General features: G+C 48.1%; 1 protein-coding gene across 3 annotated transcripts in view; it reads right to left on the minus strand.

Moving 5' to 3' along the window:
* Window positions 1-4,446: 4,446 nt before the first annotated feature.
* The window catches only part of LYRM4 (LYR motif containing 4), a 148,930-nt gene continuing 139,110 nt past the window's right edge, over window positions 4,447-14,266 (minus strand). For all 3 annotated transcript variants that reach the window (XM_019029612.4, XM_019029614.3, XM_063707303.1), the window contains one exon: window positions 4,447-5,519. In XM_019029612.4, the coding sequence (XP_018885157.1) occupies window positions 5,451-5,519 (69 nt within the window). In that variant the 3' untranslated portion in view covers window positions 4,447-5,450. The remainder of the gene's footprint in view (window positions 5,520-14,266) is intronic.

The following is a 14,266-nucleotide window of genomic DNA, read 5'->3' on the forward strand; positions in this document are numbered from 1 at the left end:
TTTCTACAAATGTATATTTTCTGTATACTTGTTGATATTTTATTGTGCTTTTATTTTCAGTCTTAGAAACAGGCAGCCAATATATAGAGCAACCTTCCTCAAACTTTTAATGTTAATCTCATGACCAAAGTAGAGAATCTCCCCCGACCAGCCCTCCTCTTCCAATCGAACTTACACACAAAGAGCTTTGCCTAAAGCAGGAAGTTATTTGCTCTATAGAGTTACGGGTAAAATCTTTATAAGGGTCTTTCAAGTTGTTTTATCTCAGTGAATTTTTTTTTTTTTAGACAGCGTCTCACTCTGTCACCCAGGCTGGAGTGCAGTGGTTCCGATCATGGCTCACTGCAACCTCCGCCTTCCAGGCTCAATTGATCCTCCCACCTCAGGCTCCAGAGTAGCTAGGACAACAGTTGCATGCCACCACATCCAGCTAATTTTTGTATTTTCTGTATAGACAGGGTTTCACTATGTTGCCCAGGCTGGTCTCGAACTCCTGAGCTCAAGTGATCTGCCCACTTCGGCCTCTCAAAGTGCTGAGATTACCAGGTATGAGCCACCACACCCAACTCCAGTGATTTTTAAAAATTATTAAATGGATAAAAAATTTCCTGGGAAGAAAAGAGCTACCCTTTCTCTACTTTGAAGAAAAGATAAATTCATAGAGTCTGGGCTTTCTGTTTGAAGTTGAGGTTGTTCGAAGTCAGCAGTGGGGACAAAATTCCAGACAGTGGCTGCTCCTGTCTGGTCTCAGCCAGAGCCCCTTCTTAGTTCTCAGGCGCTGCTCCTGGGACTCCTCCTAGACTCCCTGCAGCCCTCAGGCCTGGTCTCCTCATCCAATCAATCACCAAGTTCTGCTGACTCGACTTTTTCTTTTCTTTCTGGTTGGCCAGCCCTTCCATCTGTAGGACGCTTGATGACTGTTTTGACTGTTTCTCCAGGATTTGTTCTCTAAAGGGAGTGACCTGTATTCTGAAGATATTTGTGAAAATGTCCCCATACAGGAGACCTGCAGTTTTGGCCGTTTGTCTGCCTACTCTTTGGTTTACTATGTGGCCCTGAGAAAGTAATACATTAATACATTAATACAGGGATGCTCTCTGTATTAGTTTGCTGTTACTTCATAATAATCTACCTCCAAACTCAGTGACTAATGTTAACAGTTAATTATTTAGCACATGTCTGAGGGGTGGCTGAATATGACTGACCTAAGCTAGACCAGGCTAGGGGACTCTGTGGACTTTCTCGCGCATCCGCAGGTGGGCTGGGGAGCTCGGGCTGTGCTCAGCTGGGGCAGCTCTGCTCCAGGTTTCCTGTCCTCCTTCGATGGCAGCCCACCCCAGCCAGTTCTCAGGGTGATGCTGACTGTGCTTCTGTTCAGCTGTTGCCTCTTGGTGAAGTCACCATCATCGCTTGCCTGGAATGCCACACCCAATCCCCCACTCCTCCCAAAAGCTGGTCTCCTTGCATCTCTCCCAGTGTATCCCCTCAAAAGCAGACAATGTGACCTTTTAAAAAATACAAACTTCGGTCGGGGGCGGGGGCTCACGCCTGTAATCCCAGCACTTTGGGAGGCCGAGGCAGGCGGATCATCTGGGGTCAGGAGTTCAAGACCAGCCTGGCCAACATGGCGAAATCCTGTGTCTACTAAAAAATATAAAACTTAGCTGGGCGTGGTGGCATGCGCCTGTAGTCCCAGCTACTCAGGAGGCTGAGGCAGGAGAATTGCTTGAACCCGGGAGGCAGAGGTTGTAGTGAGCTGAGATTATGCCACTGCACTCCAGCCTGGGCAACAGAGCGAGACGCTGTCTCAAAAAAACAAAACAAAACAAAACAAAACAAAACAAAACAAAAACCTCATCTTGCCTAAAAACTCCCGAGTTGCTCACCATCCTTAGGCTGAGGCTCCAAGGCCCTCCACGATGTGGAAGGAGCCCTCTTCCTTGCCTGCCACCATCCCAGACTCCCTTTAGTTCTTTGCATGGCACTACCCTCTCCCCCAATTAAGGGCTTTGCATGTGCTGTTCCTCCTGCCTAGAGAGCTCCTCTCCCCACCTTCACACAGCCAATCTTCATCATTAATTTGCAAGTGTAAATATCCCCTGGGAAGCCCTTCCCTGGCCCGTCCCATCGTCCCATCGGCCCTGGCAGCACTCATATTTCCCTCTTTGTAACATTCATAAGACTTGTCATTTTCTTCTCAGATTTCCCTGCTAGACACAGGCTTTATGAAGGTACATCTGTCTTGTTCACTGGTTGCTCCCTGGCACCTGGCACTAGGTGGCCTTAGTCAATACTGAGTGAATAAATGAATGAGTGAAAGGGGTTTAGGGGAAAGGCCCTGACTCTGTACGTGATCTGCAGATGTTCAGGCTCTTTGTTTTAACACCTGAAGATTTGAGGGTTGGACTAGGTGAGCTCTGATGTTTGTCATCTTTGTAGGCTTCACCCTCTGCCTGTCCCTTTTGCTCCTGGATGATGGTGGGTTGTATGATGGGGCTGGAGATAACGGGAGAGGCTGTGGATGAAGGGAGTTAAAGGTCACTGCTACTTAGTTAGCAGCAGGACGGAGTATACCTAAAGCAATCTAGCCAATTCTTTCAGTTCCAAAATCCAGATTCCAACAGCCATCAGAACAACACAGCCCTGTACTTGGCCGTGCAAGATCTCCCAGCTATTATGTCATGACAGCCAGCCCAGCCCAGAGCTGTCTCTGAAAGTCTAGGATATAGCCTTGCTCGGCCAATGAGTTCTGCCTGGGAAGTTAACTAATGATAGTAGTTCTCATTTGCTCAATATTAGTGCTGCAAAGTGATCTCCAGACCCCAGCCTGGATCCTATCTTCAGAGCAGGCACAAGTTCTAGAGAGTTCTGTGAGGCTGGCCATGATGGATGTTGGAGTTGCCCACATTCCCCTCAGTTGGTGCATAGTCAAGGAGGTGGAATACTTCCCTAGAGAAACACCAGGGGTCACCCCCATGGGAATGCCACTTTATTCGAAGCTCTAGCATCAATATTGGGTCATCTCACTTGGGGAGTACCCAGTGCCAGGCTCTGCCTGCCAGATATACACCTGAAAGGTGGAGGACCAAGGCCTGTTTGTGGCGTTTCCTGCCACAGAATTCGGATTTACATCTTTCTTCAGATTCCAAAGGCATAGTTAATTTTACAAAATTAACTTTGCATTAGCAAGGCTTTGGGCATGTTCAAACCCACTCATGCAGTTTAATGAACACAAAAGCAACCTGCTGTTACAGCCTGCAGCCCACGTTAAGTTCGGGTGGACTGCCTCATTGCGTAAAACCTGGGGGAGTGGGAGAAGTCTCCTCTGGAGCTGTTATCTTGCCGGCAATTTGATGCCTTCAGCACGGAGGTTCAAATCTGGACTTCGGTTCCAAGTAGCAGTTGCTTAAATTAAGTATAAATCGGCAGTGCCATGCGTTAGTAGAGTGGTTGGATGCATTCACTGCTGAGTGACCACGAACTCCACTGCACTGATGCAAGGTGGAAAACCTGAGCCAGAGCCACACACAGGGCTGAGCTGGGCGGCTCTGCCCCGTGACAGTCAGCTGAAGGGAGTGATTACCCTTGCCACATCGCCTCCGTTCACTGTCCACCGAACAGCTCTCCCCCAATTAAGGGCTTTGCATGTGCTCTAACACTGCAGCTCCCAGGCAGGAACTGGTTAGAGGGTAAGAGATCTGGGACTTGCTAAGAGCTTCATTATTTTCACAGATGCTCAGGACTTTATCCTGAAATTGGCAGGGCGTGGTGGTTCATGCCTGTAATACCAGCACTTTGGGGGGCTGAGGAGTTCAAGACCAGCCTGGCCAACATAGTGAAACCCCATCTCTATTAAAAATACAAAAAATTAGCTGGGCGTGGTGGCAGGCCCCTGTAATCCCAGCTACTCGGGAGGCTGAGGCAGGAGAATGGCTTGAACCCAGGAGGCGGAGCTTGCAGTGAGCCGAGATCGCACCGCTGCACTCCAGCCTGGGCGACAGAGCGAGACTCCATCTCAAAAAAAAAAAAAAAAAAAAAAGAAGACTTTATCCTGAAATCAAAAGCTGTACTGCCAAATAGAATGGCTACACGTTACATCTATTTGAATGCATCATTGCAGCAAATCTATGCTCTCCAAAAGCACCCGGAAGACATGAGTTCTCACATGAGGGTGAGAAGAACACGGGCTCAGAGTGCGTGTGCTCACTCCCACGACCGTCAGAGTTAAAATGAGGGGGTGACAGTGCTGCAGCTATTCCAGGACCGGTGCTATTTATATGAGCCTGTTCCAAACCTTAACACACAGATACCAAATCCACTGAGCACTGTATGCAAAGGGAAACAAGAAACCGCTCTGCCAGGTCTGGTCCCTCGTAAACTCCCCAGATGACAAGCAAGTTATTTAATATGTTCTTTCTATGTTTGGAATGAATCTGTTTCCAAGAATAAAAGCATACAAACAATATCTTTATTACCTGTAATATACTTAAAGAGCAGGGGTTCCCAATTGGTTAAACATTGAAAACACTGGGAGAGCTTCAGAATAGAGAAAAATGACCATGCCTCACCCCTCACTGACTGAGTCAGAATCTGCAGAGAGGGAAGTGCTGAGAGATGTCTTTTTAAAAAGCTCCCCAACTCTCCAGGTGCTTCTGTCCACCAGCCAGATTTGGACACCAGTGCTGCCCAGCATGCCCCAGGCTTCAGGGTATGGGAGTCGCCCTGGGCTTGGGTCAGGCTGGGGCTCTCTCATTCACCAGGTGTGGGGAGGGGCTTGAGCCTGCATTTCCAGCAAATTCCCAAGTGGGGCTGAGGTTGCTGATCTGCAGTGCTCCATCTCTGGGTGTGTACCTACACACCCATCACCTTTGTTGTACTGGGCTCAGGTATAAGTTGCAGGGTGCACCGTGTACCCCCGCAGCCCTGCCCTACTCCATGCTGCCCCCAGTCTCAAGTGGTCCTTGAACTTGCCTTCACCAAGGCAGTTCTCGTCTCAGAGATGAACCCTCCCTGAGGGCCCCCAACAGCCCTCTCCAGGCCTTGTATCAGTAGGAAATGAAAATGCATTAATCGGGAGGGGTTTATCTGGGGTCAAAGGCTCAGGGAGATCATTCTTTTTATTGTCAAGGACCAAGAAACAAAGTGTAGAAATGCTATACACAATGGTCATGAGCTATAAGGTAGGAATGGGGTGCAGGGGAGATGTGGTAACACACAGCACTATTCTGAACGAACTCCAGCTCTCCATTCTAACACTTGAACCAAGGAAAGACAGCAGTCCTTTTTCACTAAGCCTGCAACAGAAGGCAAATGTGACTTGGTTTATCAGCTCCCACATGACAGGCAGCGCAAAAGGCTATTGTAAGCTGGTTTTGGGAACCCCCATCTCAAACAGAGAGTGGATGCTGAAGGTGGTCCCTGGCCGCCACTGGTGGCTGGTCCCCGGCTTGCTAGGTCCTGGGCATGTCTCGATTCTCAATGATCAGCTTGTCAGTTGAATACAGTTGGCCAATGTGGACCTGAAGGCAAAGAAAGGACACAGGTCAGGAACTGTGGTCCTCTAGCCCCTGGGAAAGGCCAGAAGGAACATTTCCTAACATTTCTAATACAAATGTCGGCCATCCCAGGGCTGCTCCCTTCCGGCAACTGCACTGCGGGGCAAAGCCGGCCACTAGAGCACCATCCAACCCCCGTTTCCCTCACTGTGAGAAGTTACAGAGATCCACACACCCATTCCTTCCCTCTGAAACAGCACAGGAGGCTGCAGCCTGGGATTCCGGGGCTGTGCTGAGCTGGGTGACGCCTGCCTGCTGGTGGCAAAGCTGTCAGATGTGTGCCCAGTACCTCCTCTCCTAAGAGGGCTTCCTTCCCTTAGAACTAATTCTCAAATAGGGAAGGGGTTTTAGAACAGTGCAGAAATGGGTGCCGTCTATGCTGGGGTAGAAAAAGCATTGCATTCAGGGCAATGCAAACACCTATTCCGTGGCCCATCCCGGGTGGGGTCGAGGGCAGTTGTCTGAGTGCCTGCACCTCCTGCCTTCTATCTTTCCTGCCCCCTTCTTTTTAAAGTGTCCTTTTTATTAAGTGTCTTAATGCCCCATGTTTCCACTGTCCCAGGTGGATGCTGGAGCCATCCTCTGGGGCTAGAGCAGGTCTTTCCTCTGCAACAAAGGGTCTTGCCACAGTTTTTCTGTAAAGCATTTCCTGAGTGATACATCTTTAAGAACAAGTGGAATGGGTGAAGGAAGGGCTGATCATTAGCAACTCTATCTGGATTTCAGACCAGTTGGTCACTATCTATGGGTAATTTGGGGCGAGTGACTGCTGTTGAAGCAAACGACGGTAACTCCTAAAGGCCACAGCTACTACCCAAAGCAGCCAGGGGTCAACATCCTCATGGTTTTCCTCCCCGATCTTAGTGCTCTATTTCGAAGTGAAGGCCCTGGACAGAAGGCGATCATGCCATTACTACAGCATGTGTTAAAGAGCGGTGCTCTGTCACCAAGGACAGCCGCGCGGTCCATCTGAGGTGTCCTGTTTTCCATGCCCTTTGCTCGGTCTTCAGTCTGCCCTTGCACAGAGGTATCTTGAAGGTCCGTGGCATGGATAATAACTGCTAAGTGTTGCGGCGCAAGAGAAAGCGAAGGAAGAGGCGAGAGCAGCACGTCATCTAAGAAGAACGAGAAGTAGACAGTGGAGATATGGGGGATGGGGGGATCTCGCAGGTATTTTTAAATGCAAGTGAATGTCCTAATTAAAAACCAAAAGAGGTAGGTAGGAGTTATGGGAAGGGGGTGTAGAGAATGAGCGCTCCAGCACAACTCCTAACAAGTCACAGCGATGAGCTTTGCTACTGTGTCTTCAGTCGTCCTTTCCTCTCATTAATATAGAGAAGACTTTGGACGCAAGTGGATGGGGAGGGTCTGGGGTGCTGCGTTTCTCGCAACCTGCAGGTAATGCTGATGCTGCTGGTCCACGGGCCACACTTTAGGTGGCAAGGTCGGAAATCATCTTGAGGGCTGTGAGGAGCCGCACTGGGTTTCTCAGGGGCTACGGTACAGTCATGATGAATGCAGCACAGGGACTTTCTGGCCTTCCCTTCTGGACAACCTGAAATAGCTGCTGGGTGAGCTGAAGCCATCTATACCCTACTACAGAGAAGAGGAGGATTGGCATTGTCCTCCACCCTGAATAGTACATGGTTTTGTTTTCATGTATTAACCTCAACAGATAGATGAACCCACTATCAAATGATATTGAGAAAAGAGAGGCTAGAATACCAATGATCCTTAAAAAAAAAAGGGAACCATTACTTTTTGGATAATTAAAACTAGGCTAATACAAACAGTTTTGTATAACAGCTCGGATGGTTCAGCTACCTGGGAGCTTGTTCTGTATTTAATTGATCTCAGGGGATTCACCAGGAACCTGTCCTAGAAGTGTCCACAATCGGACATTCACGAGTACTTGACAGAGTTTACCGTCATCTTCTCAAGGCTTTAGTGGCAGGCAGGAGTTATGGGACGGCGTAAGAAGAAACCTGTTCAAAAATGCAATGGGCTGGCTTGGGAAGCTGTGAGTTCTCTGTCCCCGTGAGGAGCAGAAAGTGAGGATGGAGAAGGAAGGTATATGCTAGACCAGGGTTGAACCAGATGGATTCCTTCCAACTCTCAGCTTCTGTGATTACAGGCACTGTCCACGGCTCCGGGATCCATCTGGGACGCCTCTAGTGACAGCCGCGTGGTCTCTGAATGACCCCGTGTTGATCCACATGTTCTGCTTCTGGCACTCTGGAAGGAAAGGTGGCACCCTGGAAAGGCCCTGGGATGGGCGGGGGCGGGAGGAACAGGACAACTGGGCTGCAGCTTGGGTGGCTCTGCCACTTGCCATGTGAGACTGTTCACTTCCTCTCGTCTCAGTTCCTTGCCTGTGGGATGAGGTCTGGAAACTTCTAGGTGATCTTTATGGTCCTTTGCAGCTCCAGCAGTCTTTGGGCCCTCAACAAAGCTGGCCAGTGTCAAGAGAAAGATGTGTGAGATGCCCAACCAGTATAGCACCTACATGGCATGGGAGTCCCTAGGGCGCTGGTGGGAACCTGGCCAAGGGACAGTCGTGGCAGACATGGAGGGGAGAAATGTGTTGCGGTAGCAGGAGGGGTGACTGGCTTCCTGACCCCTCCTGAAGGGAGGGCGCTCTTCTGTCCACCCGTTCACTGCCTGCAGCCTGGGCGGCATGCTCGCGAAGCCCGTCCTCCTCTTTGCAGCCACCTGGACCATCTGTGTGGTCTGTGTGTGGTCCCTATGAGGTCACGTGCTCCAGTTCATGTCTGTCTTCCCTTCTCCAGCCCCCTGAGAGCCCCTCAAAGGCAGGACTGGTGAACACTGCTTTCTGTGTCCCTGGCCTCGCACAGTCCTGGTAGACAACACTGCTCAGCAGATCTGTGATGAGTGAGTGAGAGAAGGAATCTGAGCCCAATGCACTGAGAGCAAATGGCTCTGCCGCGAAGACACACAGGCAGGCAGGGCTCTTTCCTACAAGTGAAAGGCATATACAGAACACTATGCACAGGTGTTTAAAGACCCAGAAAACCTGAAGGAGCCCTGGAGGAGCAGCTCAAGCCCTGAGTCATTCTGCAGACAAGCAGTGAGCACCTCCTGTTCCAGGCACCTTCTGCGGGTGAGACTTTCAGATGTGATTAATGCCTGCAGAAATCTCTGAGTTAGGAAGGGAAAACTGACAAGAATTGAGATAAATGACCTAGCATCTGGAATGTGCTAGCATGAGGAGGGCACACGGGACTAGAGGGATCTAGAAGATGTGACTCAGCCTGAGGGAGTCAGTGAAGACTTCTCAGAGGAGACAGCCTCAAGGGAGGAGGAGCTCAGAGGCCCAGAGGCTGGAGCCGGGGCAGGGGTGAGAAGCCCATGACACGATTGGACGTGGAGACTGTCAGAGACAGAAATGGGCTGAGTGTGGATAGAGAAGGGTGAGGGTGAGGATAGGGGTGGAGAAGGCAGAGAAGAGAGAATAAAAGAGAAGTGGGGTAGGGCCAGAACACAGATGCCATGCTCCACTTGGAGGGAATGGAAAGCTGCTAAAATGTTAAAAATGGAGGACCAGCCCACCCAGATCTGTGGTTAAAAACATCACCTTGTCTTCAGGTCAAGGCAAAGAAGAGGCGGAGAGTTGTGGCGAGGGGACCCAGTTAAGGGGCCAGTAAGAGTGCAGGTGAGGATGGGTGCGGTGGCTTACGCCTATAATTCCAGCACTTCGGGAGGTCGAGACGGGTGGATCACGAGGTCACAAGTCAGATCAGCCTGACCAACACGGTGAAACCCTGTCTCTAGTAAAAATATATAGGCCATGGTGGCACGCGCCAATAATCCCAGCTACTCAGGAGGCTGAGGCAGAAGAATGGTTTGAACCTGGGAGGCGGAGGTTGCAGTGAGCTGAGATCACGCCACTGCACTCCAGCCTGGGTGACAGAGCGAGATTCCGTCTCAAAAAGAAAAAAAGAGTGCAGGTGAGAGGTGATTCCAGCTTGGAAGGAGGAGTGGCAGAAGTTATAGACGGGCAGCCAGAGGAATACGTGGGTGCTGCCCTGAAGGGGGACCCACCCTTGCAAGTTCAAGACTGCTGCAGGTGGATGCTGTAAGAATCACTGCCCTCAGTTTTTGGTGAAGAATGAAGGCCCAGAAAAATCAATCCATATAGACACAAAGACATGAACCCCAGATCTTCTGATCTCTGTCCAGTGCTTTCTCCAAAATGCTGCTCCTCTACCAGGTCCCAACAATTTCTTCCTTTCTTTTCTCTCTCTCTTTTTTTTTTTTAGAGACAGGTTCTCACTATGTTGCCCAGGCTGGTCTTGAACTCCTGGGCTTAAGTGATCCTCCTGCCTCAGCCTCCCAAGTAGCTGGGATTATAGGCATGTGCCGCCATGCCTGGCTAATCAATGATTTCTTCATAATGCGAATTACACATCACTATAACTATGAGCCTACGTTATGAAAATTTGAGATAACCACATGAGATAACTCTGGCCTGCCCAGCATCCATCTCTCCTTTTTCTTTACAGGGTCAGTGCACATCTAGAAGTTTACACTCTCCAGACTCCTGTGCAGCTAGAGGTGGCCAATGAGGTGTCAGCTGTCATCATGGCTGGAGCATCTAGGCAGTTCTTGAAAGTGGGCTGCCTCAGACTGGGGGCAGTCAACTGCCTGCCCGCTCCCCAGTTTGTCTCCATTCTGCCTGGAATATGAACTTGATAGCTGGAACACCAGCAGCCATCTAGCACTGTAAGGTAAGTTTGACATGGGAGCTACACGCTAAGGCTGGGGGGCACAAAGGTGGAGACTGAGTGCTTGATGACCATGGAGCCACCATGCCAGCTCTGGACGCCTTATTGCCAGCTTTCTTTTATGTGCGAGAAAAATAAACCTCCATCTTTTAAAAGCTCCTGTTACTTGGGTTTCTTGCTCCACACAGCTAAACCAATCCTTACTGACTTGAATGCACAATGAGAATTTTAATGTGAGATCATAGGACTAATGAAACAAAGGCTGGTGCAGAGAAGGGGGTGATCTGTGCCCCGTGGCAAGTGGAAACAATGTCCTTATCACCTGGGCAGGTGCAATTAACAGGTACCTATTGTAGCTGTTTCCAAAGTTTAAAAAAGCTACACAGGAAATTATAAAGATTCTGTTCTTTCTCTCTTTAAATCAGGGGTGTCCAATCTTTTTGCTTCCCTGGGCCACACTAGAAGAAGAATTGTCTTGGGCCACACATAAAATACACTAACAGTAACGAAAGCTGATGAGCTAAAAGGAAAAAAAAAATCGCAAAAAAAAATCTCATGTTTTAAGTTTACGAATTTGTGTTGGGCCACATTCAAAGCCATCCTGGGCTGCAGGTGGCCCGCAGGCTGTGGGTTGGACAAGCTTGCTCTAAATATTTAGTTGCATTTGGATATGTGGCTATTAATAGTTTGGTATTTTTGTCTAGTCTGTTAAATCACATATAGATTTAAAACGTGGTGTATATATACACAATATTTAAATGTGGGATCATAGCATAACTTGCTTTTTAACTTAACTTCATATTATGATCCTTATATCATTAACTGTTCTTTTAAGGAATATTTTTCAGTAACTGTATAATACTCCATTGTAAAGATATATCACAATCTATTTAATCACTCCCATATGATGAACATTTAGACTGTTTCCACTTAATGCTAGGATTATCATTCTTATATATAACCTTTTATTAAATCTGATTTTTTCCTTATAAAAGGTTTCTAGAAGTAGAATTGTTGGATAAACAGATATGAATATTTTGATGGTTACTGATAGATCTTACAAAACTACTTTCCAGAAGGTCTGTTTGTCCGGCTGACGCCCCCTCTGGTGGCCCCTTTGAAGGCTTTGGCGGCACACTTATCATGCCGCAGAACAAACACGCTTCTCCCCATGTAGCTCCCTGTGTGAGCTCTGTGTGCTAAAGGCCGTATTCTCTATGTGGCGGCTAGAACAAGAACACAGGGTTCTCCTGTTGTGTGACCCTCTGCTGTGTTCCTTACCAAAGCCCCCATTACAGCAGTTACCATCATGTTTATTTCACAAAGTCCACCAATCTAGAGGATGAAAATTCTGGGGGAGGGGTGCCCTCCTGTAAGGCATGTAGCTGTGAGGTGGGATCAGCCCCGTGGAAAAGACCCCACAGGAAACCCACAGAATAAAGAACTGGGGGGCAATCTGAAGAGCCAAGTTTTAGGAAACTTGAAATCAAAACAAACCAAATTTATAGTCTGCTTTGACAGAAGTTTGAATTAAATTAAAAAAAAAACCCATTCCAGTATGACAATTTTATGGCCCCTGGGGGGGAAAAAACTAATGACATCAGGTCTTACAATGTGAATGGTATTAAGAGGATACAGAGATGCATGTCTGTCTGATACATATACTGCATATATTGGGGCCACACACATGGTCCCTATACTGAAATGGTAAGTGGGCCTGCCTCAGTTCCCCTACATGAGCATCGGTGACTGAGGGGAGGAGGGAGAAGGGATCATGTTACTTGACTTCGGTGCCTTCAAAGCACAGTTTAGGACAGTGCCAGACACATAGAAAGTGCTCAGAAAGTACCTAACAACTAAAAATATCAGTCCCATACTCCATGGTTCTAAGGGTCTGTGCCCACTGACTCTAAAATCCAGAGAGATGAGTGATTACAGAGTGCTCTGATGGTAAGCCACAAGTGGAAATACAGAACTGATGAAGACAAGTGAATAAAAACAGCGGTAGGACCACTTACTGCAAAAAGAATGTTCACTGACCATTAAGTGAAATCAAATGATTTAAATTTGGCCCAGCAGAGGGTTTAAGCCTAGAATCCGGGGCTATATGGGATTTTCAGAGCCATTACAGAAGAAGAAGGGGAAATATTCGTTCACACAGGGAGGAAATATTAAAAAGTTATCTCAATGAGGGGTAACGAGTTGAGGCAATAAATGTTTGTGTAACAGTTTTCTTGCATTTATTTGGGCTGTAAAATGTGCCAGCACACAACAGGAGGCTAGCCCGGATTGCTGCTGTGGTGCTAACGGCAGAGAACGATGCTCCAAGCTGCAGGTGCGAGGGTCTGGTCAACGGAAGTAAGGTAGTGCAATTAACACCTTCAAGTTACAGTCCCTCCAGAATCCCAAATTGACTTATACAGCCACATCAGACTATTACTGTGCATAAATTGGTCATTAAAGCTGATCACACTTTTATTCTATTAAGTTTAGGGAGTTGGCATTAGAGTCCATTGGAAAAGTACACAGATTACTCAACTGCCAGTAGCCGGGGATGACTAGATGGCCCAGAAACACTTAAGAGCTCTGAGACTCATTAGACAATAACCTGCAGGGGAGGAAGGGGCAGGATATCAGAAAATACAATTGGGCACAATGTTTCCGGTCTTCACCGCTTACTCTTCTGAAGCAGTGCACAGCCATCTCCGCAACACATCTCCATCTGATGGGGGTCCCAGAAGCTGGGCGCAGTTGCCAGGGGAGTGGGTGGGGAAGGTGGGGAACGGATGCAGCCCTGGGCTGGGATCCTACTCCTGCCTCTGCCACTTCCTGCCTATTTCGCAGAGTTGTTATGGGAATCAAACAAAACACTAGATATGAAGAAAATCTACCATTTTCCCCAGTTCCTTCCCAGGGCCCAAATATATGAAATGTCCTAACGCTAATGGGAGGATTAAACAAGCACAGTGCTAGGCACTGGCAAGGGCCTGCTAAGCGTTACTCACATGCACAGATTTGTGCTAGGCCTGTCTCTGTCAAGATGCGTATCATGGGCGGGGCGCGGTGGCTCAAGCCTGTAATCCCAGCACTTTAAGAGCCCGAGGCGGGTGGATCACGAGGTCAAGAGATTGAGACCATCCTGGCAAACATGGTGAAATGCCGTCTCTACTAAAAATACAAAAATTAGCTGGGTGTGATGGTGTGCGCCTGTAATCCCAGCTACTCGGGAGGCTGAGGCAGGAGAGTCGCTTGAAGCTGGGAGGCAGAGGTTGCAGTGTGCCGAGATCGCACTCCAGCCTGGCGACAGAGCGAGACTCTGTCTCAAAAAAAAAAAAAAATTGTTCTCCTGGGGATTTGGGACTTAGCTTAAAGGGGCTGCGGTAGCCAGAATATTTCTTGGAAGTCTCGTATTGATCTTCGTGTAAATGGTGTACTCTGCTCTATAGCATATTTGTGCTTATTTTCGTATAAAAATGTTTTCCCTGCCAGATGTGGTAGGGAAACCCACCTTGGTACACAACTGTAGTCCCAGCTACTCAGGAATCTAAGGTGGGAAGGTTGCTTGAGCCCAGGAGTTCGAGGCTGTAGTGCTCTACGATCTCGCCTGTGAATAAATACTGCACTCTAGTCTCAGCAACGTAGCAAGGCCCAGTCTCTTAACAGTTTTTTTTTTTCCTCCAAGTTGACAAGTAACCCTGACCCTTCAAGACGACGCACTGTTTTTACCCTGTTGCCTTTGAGTACCTTCTGATACACCCAGTTTCAGAAGCATATTTTTAAGATACTGCACTTTCCTAAGATAGCTACACTTTCCTGGGGGCTTTGGAAGGCCCAAAAAACCCCTTAAGCCACCAAAACTATATATATATATATATATATATTTTTTTTTTTTTTTTTTTTTTTTTTTTTTTTGAGACAGAGTCTCACTCTGTCATCCAGGCTGCAGTGCTGTGGTGTGCTCTCAGC

Source organism: Gorilla gorilla, chromosome 5 (assembly GCF_029281585.2).
Source record: "Gorilla gorilla gorilla isolate KB3781 chromosome 5, NHGRI_mGorGor1-v2.1_pri, whole genome shotgun sequence".
Classification (NCBI taxonomy): Eukaryota; Metazoa; Chordata; class Mammalia; order Primates; family Hominidae; genus Gorilla; species Gorilla gorilla.